At 42.8% G+C, this 23484-nt stretch overlaps 3 protein-coding genes across 4 annotated transcripts; 1 reads left to right on the forward strand and 2 right to left on the reverse strand.

Annotated features, from left to right (window-relative positions):
- Positions 1–651: 651 nt before the first annotated feature.
- LOC306824598 (alpha-N-acetylgalactosaminidase-like) lies at positions 652–5585 on the reverse strand. Its single transcript, XM_079344783.1, has 9 exons — positions 5442–5585; positions 5114–5276; positions 3676–3816; positions 3196–3407; positions 3011–3105; positions 2644–2805; positions 1834–2031; positions 1610–1750; positions 652–1024 (listed from the first exon to the last, which is right to left on the reverse strand). The coding sequence occupies exons 2-9, from the start codon at positions 5272–5274 to the stop codon at positions 782–784; spliced, it is 1353 nt and encodes a 450-aa protein (XP_079200909.1). The 5' UTR covers positions 5275–5276; positions 5442–5585; the 3' UTR covers positions 652–781.
- Positions 5586–11841: 6256 nt separating this feature from the next.
- Positions 11842–15405, forward strand: LOC306824264 (RRP15-like protein). 2 transcript variants are annotated; one of them, XM_079344343.1, is made up of 5 exons: positions 11842–11943; positions 13045–13433; positions 13665–13762; positions 13837–14005; positions 14892–15405. In XM_079344343.1, the coding sequence occupies exons 1-5, from the start codon at positions 11907–11909 to the stop codon at positions 15039–15041; spliced, it is 843 nt and encodes a 280-aa protein (XP_079200469.1). In that variant the 5' UTR covers positions 11842–11906; the 3' UTR covers positions 15042–15405. The 2 variants fall into 2 exon arrangements, with proteins under 2 accessions (XP_079200469.1, XP_079200468.1); XM_079344342.1 differs by having other exon boundaries at positions 11843–11943; positions 13042–13433.
- Positions 15406–17387: 1982 nt separating this feature from the next.
- LOC306824631 (calcium homeostasis modulator protein 5-like) lies at positions 17388–21496 on the reverse strand. Its single transcript, XM_079344819.1, has 2 exons — positions 20770–21496; positions 17388–19888 (listed from the first exon to the last, which is right to left on the reverse strand). The coding sequence occupies exons 1-2, from the start codon at positions 21310–21312 to the stop codon at positions 19499–19501; spliced, it is 933 nt and encodes a 310-aa protein (XP_079200945.1). The 5' UTR covers positions 21313–21496; the 3' UTR covers positions 17388–19498.
- Between the last annotated feature and the right edge of the window lie 1988 nt (positions 21497–23484).

Raw genomic sequence — 23484 nt, forward strand, 5'->3', positions numbered from 1 at the left:
ATCAGACAACGGTTTTCATAACTGACTGATTTTAATCAGACATTGTTTTCATTTCAGGTTTCCTAGATACACACACACATGCACACACGCACGCACGCACACACACACACACTGGAGAAGCAGGCTTCATCACATTTTACAGTTTTCAGTCTGCAGCGCCCCCCTGTGGTAAGACCAACAGACATCATTTGAAATAATACATTTTTCAAGTGCTCTTTAAAAACTGAAGATAGGCTGAATGAGCTGTGATCACCTGAACAGTTTTTTATTTAGGATTTTTTTTTTTGCTGTAAATAAAGACAGTCACTTATTTGAGATTAAAAACATTTACAAAAGTTGGACTTCTACAAACGCTTCAGGAGCAGATCAAATATGTTCACAGAGTTTTGTTGATTTTGTTTAATGTTAATCATTGAACTGTAAAGACCTGTTTCATACAGGTTTTACTGTATCTATTCATGCTGTTTTTTATCATATGATTTCAAATGTATAACTATGTACTGAATTTGAATCTTTTGTCAGGTAAAACAGATGAAAAGAGTTCATATTTATGTCACAGATTTGACACTTTCAAAAACACGACTGAAACATTTTGACTAAAAGACATTTTTTAAAGGAATAACATGAAGTTATATCTGGTGACACATCAACTCTCAGTAAATGTTTTATTTATTGTAAATGAATAATTCAACAGTTTATAAAGACAGTGAGGTTTGTTTCTGAAGAACACACAGCAGCTCTCTCGTGTTCAGCCATAAACGTCTGTTTTGAGTCAGTCAGTTTACAACAGAGTGAGACGTCCAATAGAAGATCTGTGCCGTCTGAACTCGGAGTCTTTATCTTGAACTGAGCCGGACTCTGCTGACTCGGAGTCTCTGTGGGGGGCCTGGTCTGGCCTGGTTTGTGTGGACGGCTGTTCGGGTGAGACGTACCACAGGACCACACCTGAAGGGTTGATGGAGACGGTGAACTCTGAGGTGGTGTTCAGACCGGTCAGGGTGGAGCCAGAGAACACATCGTAGACCTGAGACAGAGACCAGAGCAGCTTTCAGTGGTGACCATTCATTTTAAAAATTAAATGATTTAATAATTAAATGATTTAATAATTAAATGATTTAATAATTACATGATTTAACAATTAAATGATTTAATAATTTAATAATTACATGATTTAACAATTAAATGATTTAATAATTTAACAATTAAATGATTTAACAATTAACTGATTTAATAATTTAATAATTAAATGATTTAACAATTAAAAGATTTGATCATTAAATGATTTAATAATTAATTAAATGATTTAACAATTAAAAGATTTGATAATTTAAATATTAAATGATTTAATAATTGTCATTATTGGATGATTCATTTATTTACTGTTGTACTTCATTCAATGATCTGATAATTGATGTTTGACAATCCGATTAGTGATAGTGAAATGATTTTATGAATCTATGATTTGATCAATAATAGACTAAATGATTTAAAAAAATGTGAGGATTCAATGTTTGGATTATTTGACCTAATTCTGCTCTCACTCCTGGTTTAATCCAGTATGTTTCAGTATAACGTCAATCCACAGAATAAAAGATGGAGGGGGACTGACCTGATAGTTTCCAGCTTCATAGTTGAGTTTGGACAGACAGGTGTGGTACAGGTAAGGCATGTCTGTCCTCAGACTCAGGAACAGCAGAGCACTGTTAGAGTGAGACAGAGGCCTCCAGTACACTTCAATCCGGCTCTTCTCCTGTTTGATAAAACCACGAGTCCATATGTTTAGAAGCATATGTGTATTTATCTTCTGCTGTGTTGACTGATGGTGGGTCTGACCTGCAGCAGGCGACGCCCCTGGACGCCCCGTGGGTCCTGGTTGATGGCGATGGCCACCTTGTTCTGCAGGATAGCCCTCATGCTGGGGTCCAGGTTCCTGAGGTCGTTGGACATAATGAGCGGGGACGCCATGACAGCCCACAGAGCCATCTGAGACCGAGCCTGGTCCACACTGAGACCAAAGTTACCTATGATCAGCTAGGAGCAGACAAACAGACAGATCTTATCAGGGCTTGAAGTGATGTATAATATCTTCAAATTTTATGTAATTATATAAAACTTCAAAATTTTAGCTTTTTGAAGACCTTTTTCATATCAACAAAATTATTCACCTCAAGCTCCACCCTCATTTCCAAATATGGTCATATCTAAAGGTGGCTAGCAACAATGAAAGGGGGATGTATGAATGTGTCTCTACAGATGTGTGCGTGTATGTCATTTTGCGAAAGGTGATTGTTGTAGGACTGGAGCTTGGCAGATGGTAGTATGGAGGAAGCAGGCGGGGGAGAATGGTGAACTGACAATGTCCGTCTGGCCAGGTCCCACATTGGTAATCACCAGACCGCAACAGGAAGTAACCTGCCAGCTGCAGGGTCCAACCAGCTTTGTGTGTGCACATGCTGCTGGGGAGTCCAGGAAAACTTTAACTCAACAGCAAAAATCCCAAAACTCCAGGCTTGGAAAAGACAGTTAATGGAAAATCTTCACCCTTAAATTTCACCATCACATAGAGGACATGTCTCGCCTGATTGGTTTGAACCTAAACTACAGTATAACATGCAGTGACAAAAACAACACGGACAAACCTACCATGTCCGGGTCATTCCATCGTCCAGGTCCAGCAGCTGGTTGCAGGTCATCTTGGTTATTAGCGAACCACTGGACGATTCCCTGCAAGCTGTCCCACGAGTCCTGGATGTCATCATAGTTCCTCCACAGGTGACAGATTTCCCCCAGCAGAGAGTAGTTCACCTGGAGCAGGAAAACATCCAGCAAACACACACACAGTCACAACAGTGTTAGTCGATGGGTAACGATTGTGTTTTCTCTCTGCCTTCATCATTAAGATCTAAATACAGGCCAACTGACACACTGACAAATCCACAGAGCGCCATGGTCGCTCTTCTTCGCTTCTCATTGGTTAAATGTAAAAGGGAAGTGTAAAGGAGACTCTCACATTAGGAGGGAGTCCTCCCAGGTAAGCAGGCCAGCTGCAGGAGTAAACCATGGGTCTCCCTGTAGCATTCAGAGCTGCAGACATCATCGGGTAACCTAAAGCAGATTACTCTTCATTCAGAGTCCTTCCGATCCGCTCATGAAGTCAAGCTTGTTACATGAAATCGAGTTAGTGGATGTTCTCACCAAACATCTGCTCCACAGGGTCGGAGTAACAGCCGTCAAACTTCAGGTAGTCAACGCCCCAACTGGCAAAGGTCTTAGCGTCGATCCGGATCTTGTCCAGAGGTGTTCCTGGGAATCCCATGCAGGTGTGTGAGCCCATGTCGGCATAGATCCCCAGCTTCAGCCCGCGGTCATGGACGTACCTCGCCAGTTTGGCAATACCTCCAGGGAACCTGAGAAGACAGAGGGACGGGGACGTTAGACAGAGAGAGAGTTTAAACTACACGTCGAAACAACGCAACTGCAAGCCCTGTGATCTGTCAGCAGAGGGGGGGTTGGTGCCTGCCTTGCTCAATGGCACCTCAGCGATGCCCAAGTAATGAACTGGCACCTCTTCAGCCAGCAAGCCCGACTCCCAGACGAGTCCACAGAGAGACTTGAACTGGCTTTCCCCTTTTGTACCAGTGCTGCCTCAGATACTTCAGACGGACACGCACAGACCTGGAAGGGTCCGGCTGCAGCATCCCCTCCTCGTCTCTCTGTTTCGACATCCAGCAGTCATCGATGATCAGGTACTCGTATCCCAGCTCCCTCCATCCGTCCTCAGACAGGCGGTCAGCCATGTCTCTGAACAGCGCCTCACTATGGACACGTGAGAGGAAGACACTGTTTAGAAGCTCAAGGCTCGAGCGCTCACTGAAAACGGATAATGTTATCCCCATCGCATCGATCGGAGACATTTTAACTAATGATTCAGCTGATGCAGATTATATATTTTCTGCATTAACATGTTATAAATGTTATATTTTTACTGCATCAACTTCATTTTTTTCGTTTCTTTATATTCGTGTGTAGATAGATAGATAGACAGACAGACAGACAGACAGACAGACAGACAGACAGACAGACAGACAGACAGACAGACAGACAGACAGACAGACAGACAGACAGACAGACAGACAGACAGACAGACAGACAGACAGACAGACAGACAGACAGACAGACAGACAGATAGACAGATAGATAGATAGATAGATAGATAGATAGATAGATAGATAGATAGATAGATAGATAGATACTTAATTGATCCCGAGGGAAATTCAGGGTATACATCGAAGAAACTTTAACTGAATTGTGTAGAGGGCTCGGCATAATAAGTTAAATTTTAGCCTAAGCCCTTTGATCATAAATTGTTAGATTGTGCTTATTTATTTATTTTTATGTTTATCTGTCATTGTTTTTGACCGAATAAACATATTTACTACTACTGCTACATCTAAGTACAGTAAAAACACAACGTTTCCTTATCCAGTCAAACTCACTGTGAGGCACAGAAACACCTGGAAACACCTGGTTCAGATCACACATGCAGACGATGTGTTGGCTTGTTGGTTGGTTGAGAATAAAATACTGAAGTATATTTCTGAATTTTACCTATAACAGTAGAACATTATAGATCTAAACGGTTCTGTTGGATGTGATTAGTGTCACCTCTAGATGGCACCACAGCAGCATCGTTAACCTGACTCCTTATTGAAATATTCCAAGATAGAAATCTTCCAAAAGTCAACCGGACAGATGTTCATTTAACATAACGAGCGTTTGAGCCTGTTAATATTTAATCGTCTCTTTGTTAATAATCGTCTCTGCTCTTTATTTTAAGTCATAGGAGAAAATCTCACATTTATTTTTAAGCTGCTCTGAAAGCAGAGAGGACTTGCTGCCCCCTGATTTTAACCCTCTGGTCCTCATCCGTTATTATAATGAAGTTTAATGTTCTCACAGCTCATATCAATGTTACAGTCAGAGAGTCCGACCCCCCTCAGGGCGTTCTGAGCACAAAGTCTTTGTCAGTCTGAAAGGGGAACAGGTGGACTTTGGTCTGTTTCTTATCTCATTACAGATTAAACTTTCGTTGAGAGGAATAGAAAAGAAAAACCTGATGCAGTTCTGAGGGTCGTCTATGCAGTCTGTGTCACAGCGGAATCGTTCCCACGCCATCCAGCCCATCGGAGGAGTCCTCGCCAGTCCATCATCCAGACCATAGGACACAGAGACCAGGAGCAGGACCAGGAGCCCCGACACTGCTGAGGGCCCCATCACTGACAGGAGACGTACAAGACAGACTTCTGTGTTCAGTCTGCAGCACTCCTCTGTGGAAAGACTGACTCCACAGACTACAGACTAAAGATAAGGCTACTACTACTACTACCACAGACTGACCCTTGTTATAAATGCACACACACACACACTCATGTTTACCTTACCTTCAGTTATTGTTAAAGTTTTGCTGTTTGTGTGCGCTCACACTCTCACACCAATGTCTACTGTCCTCTTCCTCAATCCTCATTCAGCTCAGCTCTGTCTTCCTGCATAGATAAAGTCATGTGACTGCTCGGTGTCACATGACCAAACAGGAACTAGGTTGAAGAGTCTGAGAAGTGAAAGTGCTGTGTTGTGGATTGTGTGTGTTTATGAACAGTTTGATGTGTTCTGAGTTTTACAGTCAGAGTGGTTTGACTAATTTATAACAGAGTGATGATAATAGAACTGATTAATAATGATAATAATATGTTAAAGCTTTAAACACACAGGTCCATGCAAAGTTAGAAGTCTGCCCTCATAAGAGCTAACATGTCAGAAAAATCTTTGCTTGGTGATTACATTTCAAATTAACATAAACACACGTCCAATAATGCATCATCATTTTCTGTTCAGATCAGAACATTGAGGATTTACGAAGATCTGACTTTTTTTCAAGGGTTAACATTTTCAATATAATCAATAAGACAACGGAGATGATGATACAGAACAGACACTACAGCAGAACATAAAAGATCTGCTTTATTTTTCTCAGTTTCGCTTTTTATAGTTTCATTGGACATTTGTATTATTGGCTGAACGTAGACGTCCTCTGTCCTCTGGCTGTGATGTGTTCACTGTCATCATGAAGATAAATGAACTTGACTTGAGCTTGTATCGTTCTTTTCTAGTCTTGTGACGACTCTGCAGTTCACACACATTCACACTCTGATGGCAGTGGTCAGACCACCAGAAGAAAGTAACCCCATTCATACACCTCCGACAAAGCAGACGCAGCAATCTGGGGTTAAATTGGAGGTAAATCTACAGGTTTAGTGTCTTGCCCAATTACACATGTTGCTGCAGGAGCTGGGGATCGTCTCTCCATCTCTCCATGAGAGACGGTGACAACAGCTACATGGATGGATGGACACATGAGCTAATGGAGATCTTTATAACCAAACAAAGTCTGTAGAGAGAGAATGAATAGTTGAATGAATCCCTTCATGTGAAGCCAAAAGATTTAGAGCTCCCCCTGCTGACTGGCTGCAGTATGGATCATAAGCCCCGCCTCCTCTTTGGTAACAGGTTGGACATGAGTGAAACTCAAGCTGCAACTTCAAAGGTTGAAAAATAAATGCTGCCTCCAAAAGTCCCAAACACACCCTGCAATGTTTATCTGCACACAGTGTACATGGAGGAATTTCTACATGAATCACACTTTATTCATTTTATTTGGGTTATATTAAATAAGGGGCGTTACTGATCTGACTGAGAGCAGCTCTTCATCAGGAGGCTTAATCTCTTTTTAGGATCAAAACACCCCTTCAGTGTCAGGTGACATCACTGAGCCTGTGTCCGTGTTTTATACTGCTTATGTTTTTAACTAAGAGCGCCGTGAGCTCACACAAAAAAAAAAAAACTAAAACGTAATACTAGGAGCATTCTTGTGCAGAGCGAAACTCTAATCTCTACTGTTTTTGTTTTAAATAAAGGAGCCGGCGCAAAACCACCCCAAAATCATAAATATTATTTAATCATAAGATTGTTTTACAGATATATTCTTTTGTTCAGACATCAGCTGAGATCAGATTTCATTTCAGTTAAAAAAATAGAAAAAACTGAAACAGAATAAAAACACGTTTATTATTATTGACATTGTAGTTCCAGAGTCGTGCAGTCACACGTGTTTCATGTTAATGAAGTGTACATGTGCGTTCACCTGTCAACATGGTTTTGTTTCAATGCATGTGTTATCCTTGTGTTGTTAGAACGGGTTGGTCATGGCGAACACGTACGCTGCAGGAACTTGAAGTCCGATGTTGACAAGGTGCCACCTTCCGACCCCCAGAGCCCCAAGAATCAACCCTGAGATGGTTCCCAGAGTCCCCAGCCATGAGGTCCACCCCCCTGCCATGGCGGCTGCTGCCCCCACCGACACCCCCGCTGCGCCCACCACCCCAAGAAGAGCCCCCGCCCTCCCTCCATCTCCCAGCACCGTGCCTAAAACTTCCACCCCAACCAGTAACCCCCCAGCTACAGATGCCGCCCCGACTATGACCCTCACCTCCCCCAATCGCCGCCTCACCAGAGCTCCTCCCACGGTGGCGCCCAGACTCAGCTGACACAGGCGGGAAACAAAGACAGCGGCATTCAACGCCTCCACGGAGGACTGCTGGTTCATCCGAGCGCCCACGACCTCTTTGGACTGCTCCTGCCCTGCTGCTTGCATCTTCATCGCCATGGAAACCACAACCTGACCAGCGTGCAGCGTAAGCATGGCAATGACAAAAGTAGCGATCATCCCCATACAACCGACCAGCATCCAGAACTTAAAGTCTGAGGACTTCATGAGCAGGTAGGCGATGACTGCGACGAGAGCCAGGAGCACTATGAACACTGACTGATGCCCCCCGTACCCTAACACCCCAAACCCTGATGTTACTATGGCAATCACAGTCATCGGGATCCCTGAGAACGCCAAGAAGTCCACATGTTTGACCACCACTGTGTTGATCCAGTCCTGGATGGTCCTCTGCTCCATCTCGGCCTCTTCACTCTCTCTCTTCTTCCTCTCCCTCTCCTCTCTTTGTTGGCGCTCTACCTCCCACTTTGACTTCAGTTCTTCACCGCTGGCCTCGCCCCCCTTCTCAAGGGTCAGGATCCTCTGCTCCATGAGCTCGGCCTCTTTCTGTCTCTGCTGGTCTTCTGAGAGCTCGTCCTGATCCCTCGCTCTGGTCCAGACCGTAGACCCGAGTGTGCAGCAGGCGCCCTCCACCCATAGCTGCTTGAACACGAGGTGCAGGAGGGGTTTTAGCACCGTGAACGCACTCAGTGCACACAGCAGGCCCACCATGCCAAATGTCTTCACTATCCACTCGATAGTGACCCCCAGTGTGGCACCACTCAGAGTGGCCCCGAGCGCCCCGGCAAGTCCTGCAGATACCCAGAGACCAGTAGAGTCTGTGTGGGAAGGCAGGCAGCTCCTGGAGGCTACAAACAACAGAGCCACGATAGCAGCCAGGATCACACCGGCTACCGCTGAGGTCATTGCTGCACTCAGAGCTGTAGCTCCTAACAGGGACCCCAGACCCAGGGCCCCCACGGTGCTCACCTCCTCCATCACAGGCTTCAGGGGCCCAGCTGCAGTCAGTTCAGACAGGACTCTGTCCACAGGGCCCTCTGTGGCCCCCAGTATGCAGCCTCCGACTGCTCCCAGTGCAAAGCCCAAGACTGCCTCGACCGACGATCTGCCGGCTCCTGAAACGAGATCAGAGCTGTGAACGTGGATGAACGTTTTCAGACTTTCTTTAAAACTGATGTTAAAATAAAAAAACGCCTGATTTTAAAAGTTACATTTCAAAACACATAAAAAAATCAAGCATGAAATACCAGCTGATTTTTATTTATTTTTGACTGCTAAAAGAAAATAATCAGGTTTTTTTTACACATTTGTTTAAAAACTATTGATGGGAGAAAAAGAATTTACAAAGCAGAAAACAATAAATAATTTTCAGATTAATTTTGGGGAAACAGCAGTAAGCAGTTCTGCCCTGGCCTATCCCAAAGTTTACTGGGTCAAGAAATGACCCAGTAATGAGCGCCTTGGACTTCTATTGTTGTTGCTGTTAAAAACAGCTTATATACTGTTTGATTCTTACTACAGTAAAAGAAGTTTAAAACTCTGAGAGACATCTGCAGTTTACTTAAAACTAAGGCCGACTGGGACTTTGACGAACTAATGAACGCTTCTTTTTTTTCTATATCGCAATTAATTGCATGATATTTAGTGACTAACCCTTTTTACTGTTTTTCAAAATAAAAGCGGGTACACAAAGCTCAAGAAAGTAAAATGATTCAAAGTAAAAGCCAAACAATTGTTTTACTTTTTTTTAAAATTTATTTTATTTATTAATTTATTAATTAATAAAATAATTTATTTATTTATTTTATATTTCTTAGTGCCCTTATCATTTAGAGACTTGACAGAGGACAGAGACAAAAATCAGGGGAAAAGAGACGGAAATGACACGCAGCAAGGTTCAAGATTCAAGGAGCCACATGTTGGATTTGAACCCCGACCGCCCCATTGTAGGAATATAACCTCCGTACATGAAGTCTGTGAACTAACTATTTTTGGACACATAATTGTTTTTTTAAAATGCAAAATAATGAAGCTTCAAACATGCAATAAAAAATGCAAATAATCACAATGAACTATTTGAATTTATTGATTAATGACTATTAAAAGTGATCATATTTAGACAGCCTTATTCAACTAAATACAGGCTTCTCTGACCTGATTGTAATCCATGAGCAGCACATGTGATAGTCTTGGCTTAAATGTTTCTATCTTTGATTTAAGTGTCGGATGATTTTACTGAAGCTTTGCAACATTTAATACGACAACAACTGATTGGTTCTTAGATTCGGTTACCATGTAACCATCCAATCCTTACTAATTATTTAGCTTCATAATGAACAACAGTACTGCTGTGTGTGCGCGCCTGTGTGTGTGTGTGTGTGTGTGTGTGTGTGTGTCTCTGTGTGTGTAAAGCAGGAGGAGGCTGTGATCAGACCGGTCCTTCAGGTCGAACACTCTGCTGTGATTCATATCTGTTCTCACTCTTAACTTGTACTGACTCTCATTCAGACATCAAAGTGTAAAGTTCAGGACAGAGAAGGTTTTGTTTTAAACCGTTTACATGCTTTATCCCATGAAACTGACATGCTGGCTTGTACATGTAGAATCACACAGACATTAGAAGTCTCACACACACACACACACACACACACACACACACACACACACACACACACACACACACACACACTGCTGAGTGCGTTTGAATCAGATCAGTTGACATTAACATGAACACAGAATTAAAAAAACAAGTTTTTACCCAGTTTAGTTGTTCTCATGATGATCTGATGAATCCTCCTGCGTGCAGCCTGCTTCCTGAAGGACTCTGTGAGTGTGCGGGTCTCTCACGTGTGCGTGTGTTTATACGGCAGCAGGGTCAGGACACACACCCCTGAGACACACACACACACCTGAGACACACATACACACACACCTGACTGGTTTGTGTCCTGAAGCAGGTGATCTGCTCTAATCTGGCTCTGGATCTGTGCTCTTCATGAGCTGCAGCATTCCTATTTAAACTGTCACCATGCTCCTCCTCCTGCTCCTAATTATCTCCATCATCATCTTCCTTATTCTCCTCCCTCTTCTCATCCCAAGCTCCTACATGTCATCATCTGTAATTTCTTCTTCCTCCACTTAATCAAACTCCACCGCCTCCCCCACATCCTCTTCCTCCTCTTTCTCTTCATCATCTTCTTATTGCTCCTTGGTCCCCTCGTCCTCCTTCACTTCATACTCCTCGTCATTATCTCCTGCCCCCTTCTGTCTGTCACTCTGTCAGCAGGAGACACTGACTCATTTATCTTTTCCTGTCACTGATAAGAAGTCTGGTAAGTTAAAAGGTCATAAACTTCACACTCCCCGCCCCCAACTTTTGGTCAAACTGAGGCTGGCACAGTTCTTCCTGTCATATCTGTGATAGCTCATTTTTGATATTGTTGTCTTCTGAGATGGTTCATGTTGATGTTGTTTAATGAATGTTTACAGCTGTAAAACTCGACATATTAACAATGATGTTCTTATCTCGAGGACAGGTTGTAGATTGGGGTGATGCACATTTGAAACGTTTTCTCTGTGTTTATGATCACATAAGATTTTTATTGTAAATTGTACTCCAGGGATCTATTTCAGTTTAGCATCAGTCAAACAGAAGTGAAGAGCATTGTTAAACAGAGATTGAAGGAAAGGTGGCAAAAGAAGCAGAGGGAGGAAGAAAGGAAAGGAGGACAGAATCCAAAGGAACGTTGGTGAAATGAGTGCAGGAACAAATAAAAGGAATAAAAGAATAATATGTAGATTGAAATTTGGACACACTGACTTGATTAAAGAAGACATTCATAGAAAATTAATAAAACATGAGATGCAAACACGAAACAGTGGAACAGTGGTCATTTTACATTGTCAGAAATATAGTTTAAAAAGAAGACAAATGATGGAAAACTTAAAAGAAATTAAAGTACATTTAGATTTAATAAATGTTCTACAAAAAACTCAGACAATAAAGTCTATAGGATTTTTTACAGTACCTTAGACAAACTCAATCGTCCTGACAAATAACGTTTTTTGAATTGAACTAAATTGATTGAGAATATATAAAATGTAAAAAATAAACGATTTAATCTATTTATTATTGTAATTTACAGAAAGTCGTACATATAAGATATTTTAATCCAGTAGGTGTTTGCCAATAATAAACACCTAAAGTTGAAGAAGAATTGTTTTAGGAGTAGGAACCTTCCTTCGTACATTGTTCCCCACGGATCTATTTGAGTGAGACTCCACCATGGCAGCTCTGATGAAAACACATGTGCAGATATCTGGTAAGTTTTTATGTTCTTAATGAATGTTTTTATAGCTGTACAAACGAACAACCACTCTTGTTTTAAGCTCAGAAACACACGCTGTTAATCCCGCTGCTCTATGCTAACTCTATGCTAACTCTATGCTAACTCTGTACTTTAGTATGCTAACGTTAGCATGCTCTGCTAGCTTCTGCTTCTAACACTGTTTATAATTATATAATATAATATTTAAATTGAATAAATAAATAATACAATACCATGTGGCTTAATGGATGATTCGTCAAAGCAGTCACTTACAAAACATAGTGTTAGCTTAGCATCAGAGCAGCACCTCGTCTTAAAAGTGGTTTGATGACTTATTAATTTATTAAAGGACTTTATGAGTCACACAAACATGTTAAATACTGACTCTCTCCTGGTTACATTTAAAGTAACTATGGTGTCTCTGCTGTCTAATATTAAAGTATATTTAATGATTAATATCAGTAAATCAAGAGAGCATCAGGTTAATTTAAAATATTAAAGGTATATTCAGCTTTCATGTATTAAGGGTTTTTATTATTCTCTGTTGAATCTCCTTCATCCTAAACTGAAGACAACCAGAGATGCTTGGATGATAGATGATAGTGATGGCAGCTGTCTGCAGTATTGATCTAAAGAGCAAAAATCAGTGATACATCTATTAAAGTGCAATAGTGAAAATATTGACAATAATGATGTCACCTTGTTTTATTTTTTTTACCGTACCTTTTTTTTTAATCTACATTGCACCGTGCAGAGGGGGGAAACGTAATTTCGATTTCACTGTATGTCTGACATATTTTGGAATTGACAATAAAGAAAACCTTGAATAGTCAATAGTTTGTTTTTGTTTCTTTCATTTGTTTGTTGTTGCGTTCAGAGGGAGAGAGGCGGAGCACTCTGTACTGAAGAAACATATATAAAAAAAACATTTATTGCCAGCTCTATAATTAACATAAGACAATTATCAACAGTATACTCCAATCATTAAAACACATTATCTGTATTGCAATCAGCTCAGCATGAAATATTCTCTAATAGATGTTATTTTCTTTGTGTATTAATTCAGATTTGTGATTTGTTTCTCTGATTCAGCAGACAACACAGAGCCTCAGGTTGAGGATGACAGTGAGTCTGAGGGAGGAGACGAGAGTAGTGATGGAGAAGAAGACGGAGCCGACGAGGAGGAGGACGGAGCCGATGACGAAGACGGAGCTGACGACGAGGATGACGAAGACGGGGCTGACGACGAGGAGGACGAAGACGGAGCCGACGATGAGGACAAAGGTGAAGAGGCAGTTGCTGAAGATGGAGCAGAGAAAGAGGAGATCGACGATGGTAACGCGAACGCAGGCTGGGCAGACGCCATGGCAAAGATCCTGGGAAAGAAGACTCCGAAGAGTGAGAGCAGCATCCTGATGAAGAACAAACAGCTGGAGAAGATGAAGGAGCGAGAGAAACAGGAGCAGCTGGAGAGACAGAAACAGGTTCCCTCATTTACAGTTATCCTTATCATAATCTGGGAATACCAAGAGTTAATCTCCCAACACATAGTTGGAGTGTATTTGTCATCTGCGAACGAGAGCTGCAGGTGTGGCTAAGAGCAGACACACGTGCAGCGTAGCGTCAGCTAACCCTTTCCTACATGTGAGCTGTAACACCTGGCACATGGAGAGGAGACACTGTGTTAATGTGTGTTTCTGTGTGTGTGTCCTCAGGTGGATAAGAAGCGAGCGTGGGAAATGATGAGCAGAGTGAAACCTAACGTGGCGAAGGACCGGGAGACGGAGAAAGCTCTGCAGAGAGTGGCCACCAGGTGGGTTTACCTCCCTCCACCTCCACGTCTAACATGGTGAACACGCAGCTGACTGACCTCTGTTTTCCGCTCAGGGGGGTGGTGCAGCTGTTCAACGCCGTGAGGACGCATCAGAAGACCGTGGACGAGAGAGTGAAGGAGGTCGGAGGATCGGAGAGGAAGAAGGCGAAGCTTCTGTCGTCGGTTTCGAAGAAAGATTTCATCGACGTTTTGAGGGGGAGCGAGGGAAACAAAACACACAAAGTGAGTTTAAACGGGGATTGTGATTGTGTTTTTAATCCTCTTTACTTCCTGCTTATTGTTCTCATAGAGTGACAACATTACAGAAAGACACAAGGAAAGACCTTTTTGTTAAAGAGGGAACAGAAACAGCTGCTACATCTCTCTTCAAAGACACCAGACTTTTACCTCTCAGAACAAAGGACGTGTTGGTCTGCTGCTGCCTAAAGCCATGCACGTGTTATATTACCATGTTATGTACAGGTGGTAACCGTGCTCAGGCGCTGTCAGTCTGCAGGCCAGTGTGAGGACGGGGGGGGGGGGGTCAGTCATGCTGAAACATGGTACTGGGCCTAGTGGGAGTTACCCCAAGCTTCCACTAGATCCTTATTCATTGCATGTCCACTCTCGTCTGTCAACGCCCACCGGCTGCGTTCTCCAGCCACAGGGTGAAGAGCACAGCCGAACAGCTAAAAAAACCAACCTCATAAACACAGATCGTCATTTTTTCTGAACCATGAAAACAGAGTGTTTCATTCTGAAAACAAACACGATGTTTTATATTTGTTCCGGTGTCTGACGTCCTGCGTGTTCTTTTCTCTGCTAAATTGATGCGTCGTGCTCGGGCTAAACGAGAAGCCATGCGTTGCTGGAACAGAGGCAGAGCGAACACGCGTATAATGGAAGTTGAAAAACATTCCTGTCTCATGAAAGTTGTTTCGATTTGTCATGTAGATCATTTTAATTAAACCATTTATGAAGTCAAGATAAAAGATTAAACATACTGTGTGTCGCTCCGCCTCGCTGCTGTTCACCTTGTCATTTCACTGAGTGGCCACATGATGTCACTGTTTCCTCTAACAGACTCAATGAACAGACTAAGTAACGTGCTTGTGTGTGTGTTTGTCAGACTCCCGCCCCTGCAGAGGACGAGAAGCCGTCATGGAGCGTGCTCAGAGACGACTTCATGATGGGAGCCTCCATGAAGGACTGGGACAAACTCAGTGATGAAGAGGGGGGGTCAGGAGGAGGGGGGGCAGGGCAGAGCGACTCAGATTGAGATGTCCCACACACAGTGAACGGGCCGTGATGTGTTCAGGGACGGCGTGGACGAAAGACACCTGCAGAGGACAGAGAGAGGAGCCTGCACAAGTGTGAGACGTGCTGAAGAACAGCTGATGTGTTCGTCACGCACAGCGAACAAGAAGAACATGTGGAGTTTATATGAGAAAAAAAAACATGGACTACAGTCTGATGTTCTGATATTTTTTAATGTAAATAATGTGCAGAGAGTCAGAGGTTTGAAAAAAGAAGTGGCTGACCTTGATGGTGGAGGTCCTCGGAGGATCTTCAGTCTGTAACCAGTTTGATTATCTGCTGAGTCTGTAAATATGAATGTTTGTAATAAAACACTGATTCATGTATCTGGTCCTGAGTGTGTCTCTTACCCTGTTTACAGCTTGCATTAACATCCTGAGTGTGTATACACACCTCAATGCATCCGGGGATTCATTCAGTACATGCACGGATAAGTTCAGTCAGAGCCATTTAATTAGACTTCTTGTGTCCTAGTATGTAGGGAGGATCAATGCATTGACCAAAGTGTTTGAATCTGCTACAGTAGGTGTAGGCTTGTATTGGTCGGTTTGGCCTTTTTGAAGATCCTTAGATGAACAGAGTGGATGTGAAAAAGTTTAGGATGTGGTTTGAGAAGATTTAAGTGTTCACTGGAGACAGCTGTAACGTCCGGTGTTGGAAAAATCAAGCCTTTGCGGATGTGAAAAACAGTACAAGCTGGCTGAAGAGGTCCCGGAGGTCACACGCAACTTTCAAAATTCCACTTTTTTAACAGCAGAAAAAAAACAACACGTTAACAGTTTCAGATCCACGTCTTTGCTGAAAGTCAGTTTTAAACAGTAATCCTGATATGGTGACCAGCCAACAGGAGTTCAGAAGCTTCAGACTGACGTCACTGAGAACACGTCTGTTCATATACAGTACAGGGTCTTAGTTGATATTAGGTGTACACAGGGTCATACAGTGAACTGTTATAGCTACACATGTTTCAAGTTACAACATGTCCATGAATCATCACGCAAAAAAACCCACCTGAGCAGCAGGGTGTGTCCCTCTGTACGACCTGCACCGGTTTACATGCAAACACACACTAAGCTTTGTGTGTGTGTGTGTGTGTGTGTGTGGAGCAGAAGGGAAACCAACATTAATAATTCATCACACTGACCACAAACAATATGTCAATGTCAATAGATCACAGCAGTCATTTCCGATGGATGTGCTGCTGTCTAAGGGGTTTTGTGAGTTCATGCAATAAAAATAAATAAAATAAATGTGTCAGATTAAACAGACGTTAATGTCTGAACTGAGGTGAGTCCTTCCGCTTAACAAACTGTCACACACACACACACACACACACACACACATCCTTCACACTTCCACTGACACATAGGCCTACTTCTCCATTAACAATAATCTGTATTGTATTAACTTCTCTAAACCTGCATTGCTTGCATCCTCTTTCACTTCTTCTCTGCCCTCAGCTCGTGAGTTCTTCTGCTTGTTGAAGCTTTTTCGGAAAACATAAAAACAACATAAAACCATTAGTAGCACTAGGAAGAGATGGAAAAAGACATTTTTGTTAATTCTAAAGTGACTCACTGACTTTTCCAAACCAGAGACTGTACTGGACGAAGCCTTAGTAACGTCGCTCACTGGTTACTGTGTCTGTTTCCTGTCGACCTAATGACTGATGCAGGTTTGAAGCCTCTTCACAAACAGCCACAACGTACTCAGTCGTCAGTCAGGTCAGCCCCTCCTCCCCACCATCCAGTTTGTACACAATGTGCAGACAGACACATGGGCTATTCAGACCAACTTCTGTTATTGAACCAGGCTTTAAATATGTTCTACTGTAAAAACAAACCTGTTTGAACGTGTGTGTAAGTGACTTTTAGGGGCTTCTGCAGTCAGCTTCATGCGAATGCTCGATGAACTTCAGGATTTTACACTTCTGCGTTGGCTTCATTTTTCAACACTGGAAGTTGCTGCGTGTGATCCAAACGTGAAGCTCATTCAACATTTTTTTTTTTTTTTGAAAAAAAGTCATGCAGAACAGATCTTAGGAAGCAAGAGACACTTTAATTACAGTCTGTCTTCCTATCTGTGTGATGTGTAATTGGACGTGTTTGCACTATTAAATACTGAGAAGTAAAAAACATACTGGCAAGCAGAAAAGAGCACGAAGCAGCTTAATTACATGCACACACAGATTGACTCACCCCAACTTCCTGCAAGACTTTTACAAGCGGGCCTGCGAGAAAAATCTGGGATTTTAACGAGTGTTGTGTTTGTGTGAAAACCTCAATACAAAGACATTCTTGGAGTGGTTATATCTTTAATTTATTCTTACATATCACACCAAACAAGGACACTTAATACACTATCATGGTTTAGTTTTTTTTGCATTTCACACACTTAGTAGTTTCATACAATATTCCTTTAAAAATGTGAGTAGGGAGGGAAACAGCCCAAACAAAACAATGAAGTGGTGTTTTTATAAAATGTGGACTGATGCAACTTCACACATTGGTTTGTGCAACACTGCAGCAAAAAACCTGAGATTTGTATTTTTATGTGCTCATTCAAGAGACAGTTTGGATTATTTGAAGTGGGGTTGTATGAAGTTCGTATTGTCAGTATGTTAAAAAAAAGGCTAGTGTTCATAACCTTGTACAAAAAATACAAAAAACACATCTGGGGGGCAGATGGCTGAGCCGTTGGGTTGAGTCACATGTATGGGGTGGCAGTAGCTCAGTCCATAGGACTTGGGTTGGGGACCGGAGGGTAGCCGGTTCAAGTCTCGATGGATGTTGGTTTGGTAGCTGGAGAGGTCTGTCTCCATTAATGCATGTCCTTCTTGCTTGTGCATGTGTTTGGTTCAGGCCTGTGTATGTGAGAAGCATGTCTCAGAAATAACAGAGCGTGAACCACAGTTTCCCCCTCGGGCATGAATAAAGTACACAAAATTAAATTAAAAAAAAGTAAAATAAATAAATATATGGAGGCTATAGACTGGTTTAGTTTTAAGTCCTAAAACCAGGAAGTGAGTTAACGTTTTAGCGCCGTGGGTTCCTTACTCTAAAAGTCAATGTGAATTTTGAATGGGTTTGTGGATACACGACTGAAATAAGGTCAGTGGTTAACACAAGCTGAAGAGATGTTGGTGTTTTGTTAGACAAGATAAACTACATTAGCTAAGAGCCCACTGGTGAATTTTAAAGTTTTTACGCAAACTTTAAACAGCGGTTGCTAACGAGTAGCTAAATGAAACTACAGTGGTTGTCATGGAGACATTATACGTCATCATGTCTGGAACACAACTCTCTCCCTAATCCTCCTCACAGCCTCTAGTCTTGTTTTTTAGTGTTCTTGTGAATATTAGGTTAATAAACAACTTATTAAGCTAACGTTTAGCTAGCTTGTCAAAACCGCTGATTAGATCGATGAAGCATAACGGTCGTGACATCATAATAAACCGACCGCGGTGTAGTTAGCTTGTAGCATAATGTTAGCTTTTTACCTCTCTCAGCTGAATTAACTTTTCAAACATCATATCAATGATGTTCATCTGTAAAGATTATCCCGCTGAACTAAACAGCAGCGCATCAGAAACGTGTGTTTGACACAAAGCGTATTTTCTGCAATGATCCAAAATCCAATACAAAAATCCCATAGGCGAGTTTTCGTAGGAACCACTGGCGCCATTTTTTCGGGTTGGCCTACAAAAATATGTCATTACTATACCAGTCTATAGTCCCATCCAGTATTCCTTTTAAACATTTGGCTCCTTTCCTGTATGTCATTTCCCTCTCTCTCTTTCCCTAGTTTCCTACTCTATATGTCCTATCCAAAGGCCCCCATCACAGCCCATCTTCTGTCTCTGACTGCTTCCTCAATGAAAGGGCCAAGCTCACCGGCTTCTCTTGTGGCTAATGTACTTTACCATTGACAAGCACCTCACACAACTACACAAAAAACAACAAATCTGAACTGTCCCTTTAAGGTGACAGACACTTACATTACAGGTGTTCAGAAGTGACACCAGCTTCAGTTTGTTCAGGCTGAGCTGCAACCCTGATCACATTTGTTTAAAGTCAATGTGCATCCTCTGCATATCTCAGGAAGACAACTTATTCAAAGCAGCATTAGTAGAAGGCGTTGCATTCATGCACCATCAAAGGCTTGAGAGTATAGTATAGTGGTTATGCCCTTCATTATCTCATGTGCTTACTGTAGTTTTTTGGCTGTGGTTACATTCTGTAGTGAAAGGGCTGCTGTGTCAGAGGAGAACTTTTCCTGAGTCAAACATACAGTATAATAAGTTAAACAGTGGTGAGTGTGTGTTCTCACACTGATGCTCTGTTCACTGATTGTCTGTGTGAATAATGTCCCTCTGTCATGAACTGACACGAAGACCACACGCTCCTCCTCCTCCCTCCTTCAGTGCATCTCCATCCCGTAGTCCGAATCCATCACGGGTCTCTTCTCTGGGGTGAAGTCCCTGTCCGTTCCCTCCACGTAGCGCTGCAGCGTGCTGTAGCACTGGTCGCTCCTGGAGAAGGTGTAGTGTGCAGAGATCTCCTCCCACGCCCTGTGGCTGGGGAATGGGAACGCTTCGGGGTCCTTGTTCTCAAAGAAGCTCTGCAGGTTCCTCTCTGCCAGCTTAGTGGCGTAGTCCACAGCGTAGACGTCGAAGCGCTCCTTCTCTTTCTCCACGTAGCGTTTCCAGAAGGTGAGCTGCAGGAAGCTGACTTTGGAGCGACAGTTTGTGCAGCAGGTTCCCAGGAGGCCGACGACTGCAGAGATGATGATTAAAGACCAGCCCAGGATCTGTGGAGAGACGGGGAAGATATAAAGTGATGCTCAGCACCATGACAGAAACATTTATCCTGTAGATTCCTTGAGGTAGATTTCTCTTTACATTCGCAGAAAATACACTGAAGCTAGTAATCTGCACTTTGTTCCAATATCCCAAAAAGATGCATGACACCGACTGATCATGTTCTGTGAAACGAATCATCGCTCTCCTCCTTCTTTACAGGTTCAATTCCAGAATGCATGTGGTACAGCTGAGGGAGGCTTTTAACTTAGCATTTATTTAATATACACATCCGAAACAGAGGCGAAAGTTTGGCTCATTGTTTCAGGTCAGATCACTCAGGAAGAACGTTATGAAAGGACAAACTCCGCATGAAGACGTCTGCATCTTTGGAAACTTCTTCTTTGAGAAATTTTCGACCCACTTCTTCTGCTTTTCTCCTCTCATACTTTGAGCCGAGGACAGTAACACACATCGTGACTGTTAGTCTCAATGTTTATCTTCTGATACAAAGAGGAGTCTAGTTATTTGTTTTATTCTGTCTTTTTGTTGGCTCTAATGTTGCAGCGATACCAGATTTTGAAGTTTTTGATTCAATGCTCGAAAATCAAGCGAAATTGTCTTCTGCCTCGATACTTTTTCAACAACAATAGAATTCCTTGACACCTGAAATGGGATGTGGGTTTATCAGAAAAACTTTGCAGACACTTAATGCATATTTTTTAATTTGTCTCAGGTGTTTATTTACACGTTTACACTGTGATTGCATGTCTATATTGTTCTGTTTTCCTTGAGCTTAAAAAGCTTCTCCTCTTAGATGTACAGATGGCAATACACAGCTGGATAAACAGGCCCTACTGTGATTGGTCAGCTCCTCAGCTGTGTGTCTCACCTGTGATTGAGCTCTGAACATCAGCAGCAGCTCCATGCGCTCGTCACTCGACAGCTTGGAGCGGTCGCAGGGCACTCGAGCAAGCTCCTCCCGACACTTCATGGTCTTGTTTTTGCAGAAGAGATCCACCACCAGGTTATCGTCCAGCCCGCTCACCGCACACTCGTAGAAGGTCCCGTTCAGCAGGGCCACACACAGCCACATGATGGGTGCCACACACGCCCCCGTGAAGATGCTCATGAACGCTCTGAGGCAGCCGAAGCAGTTCCCCCGGGGACACAGCTTCATGGGGTTCAGGCAGCAGCCGGTGTAGAGCCTCCACAGTCTGGTGCTGAAGAACAGACCCAGGACCATAAGAACCACAGCCGGGCCCAGCAGGAAGGTCAACCCGTAGGCGAAGTTCTGGTCGTGGTTACAGGGACACTGAAAGGAGACCATTGAGAAGACCCGCTCCCCGCCTATCGTCAACAAAGCCATGAAGCTGTAGCCAATGGTGGCTTTCTGGTTCATGAAGAACCTCAGCACCGTCTGGAAGTTATCCATGGTGTCAGCGGGGAGCTTCTGCACGCTCTCCACCACGAAAAAAACAAAGTAAAGCACAAATACAAGGAGAGAAAAGTGAGACAGCGGAGTGTGTGTGAAGCTGGCAGTCACACCCCGTCTGCTGATCCCTCACAGCTCAAGACCAAACACATCCAGCCTGCCTGCTGTGCCCCTCCCTTTGGCTGCTGCGCCTCTCCTCAGGCTCCTCCTTTAGTCAGCCCGACGCTCCCTCCACCCTCTGCCTCTTTATTCAACACATCTGCTCCTTCTCCATGAAGGGCGAGTCCCCACCACTGGAGGGAAAGACGGTAAAACTATCCAACTCATCTCCTCCCTTCTGAAATATCATCCCTCTTTACGCTTCCCTCTCCAGAGCTCGCCTTGGGGAAGCTTTGTTACCTAGAAACCTGCTGATCGAGTTCATGATTGCCTGTCTGGAGTCAGGAATGCAGTCAGCATGTCATGCTGGTAAAAACAAACATGCATGAAGTGCAAAGAAAAACACCTGAAACAGGGTCATGCGTCTGTTTTTATTCACTCTCATGCAAACCTTTTTAACGGACAAGAAAACATGTAAACAGAGGAAACATGAGGTTAATTCAAACATCCAGTAAATCATGCAGAAGTTGTTTCCTGTAGAGAACATACCATCGTTACAGAGACAGAGACAGACAGTCAGCAGCAGCAGAAGGAGAGGAGTGAGGAAGTGATGACATCCTCGTGGTGCTTTTTAAGTTCCATTACCACGAGAGTGACGACTCACGCTCACGCAGCAAGAGTGTCCTCATGAGAGAGAGAGAGAGAGAGAGAGAGAGAGAGAGAGAGGGAGAGAGAGAGAGGGAGCGAGAGAGAGAGAGAGAGAGAGAGAGAGAGAGAGAGAAAACAAAACAGCCTCTGCACAAATCAAACACAGCAACATGTGCAGCATGTCATGTTTCTTTGTTTGCCTGAGTTTTCACATCTCCACTGTGTTCACATGATTTATATGAACAGACTGATTTAAATCCTTATGCTCTTATGTAGAAAGTATGATGCATACAGGGGGTGTTGCAGCCGTGCACAGGAAGTGGTCAGGCTGTAACGACTTCCTGGATAAGTGCACAAAGACAGAGACAATAAATGGATCACATCCATCTCTGCCTTAAAACAGATTTTGACTATTTTCTCGTCTCTTAATTCTGAGACACCGTCAAAGGAATCCGAGCTGGAAATCCACTTCCAGAGCTTCATTAGTCTCACTGTCTGCACCCCGTGACGCAGACAGGAAACAGGAAGTTTGATTCCTTCCTGTATTTCTGAAAAAGCTGCAGAGATAATCTGTGTAAAGAAGTGGGAGGAGTGTCACCTGTGTTCACTTTCGCAATTACTGTTTTGGTGTTTTTTGTTCTACATCACATGTAATGAATTGCACTGATTGCCTTCTCTGCCCAAAGCTTCAACATTAATGTGACCAAGTCTCTCTGGAGATTAAGAGCACATGTTTAAATTAATGTGGTCATTATTAAGGAATCAGTTGTACTGATTATTTGTCTCTTTTCTTCACTTCTCCATGCAGTCGACATCGTTTCACATCCAGCTGGTGTTTAGTCATGACTCTCATTTCCAAACAAACGATCTAAAACAATCAAGATGCCAAAATGTTATAAACATTTATAGACATAAATTCAGACACTTTTTTAAAAAAATGTAAAAAAAAGTTTATTAGTTTGAACATTTTTCTTGGTACATTACGACTGGTTATTGTTGTAAACATGAAACTGTGTTTTTTTTTTTAAAGGTTTTCAGTCGTTATGGACAAAACTGTGTTTGTGCTTTGTTTACTTTCTTCTTTCATACCAACGAGGACGTGTGGTCAGCTGTGTCTCATACGTGCTCAGCTTTTATTCTCCCAGCTGAGTTTCAGCCATTATTACATGCCTGAAGATGTTAACATCCAAACCCATCTTTTACAGTCACATGAGGCGATGCAGATGTTTGTCCTGACTATCTCACACACTGTCGTCAAATATTTAGAAAAATAAGATCTTATAAGAATTTCTGTGTGAAGTTGTTTTATTTACAGACTAGACCAGGTCCCCCCCCCCCCATTTTTATCCTAGCCCTCCTCTAAGGACACGATGAAATCAAAGTGATACATTGCTATCAAAAATGAACTAAACTGATTTGATTAAT

The sequence above is a fragment of the Symphodus melops genome, assembly GCF_947650265.1.
Source record: "Symphodus melops genome assembly, chromosome: 5".
In the NCBI taxonomy this organism is placed as follows: Eukaryota; Metazoa; Chordata; class Actinopteri; order Labriformes; family Labridae; genus Symphodus; species Symphodus melops.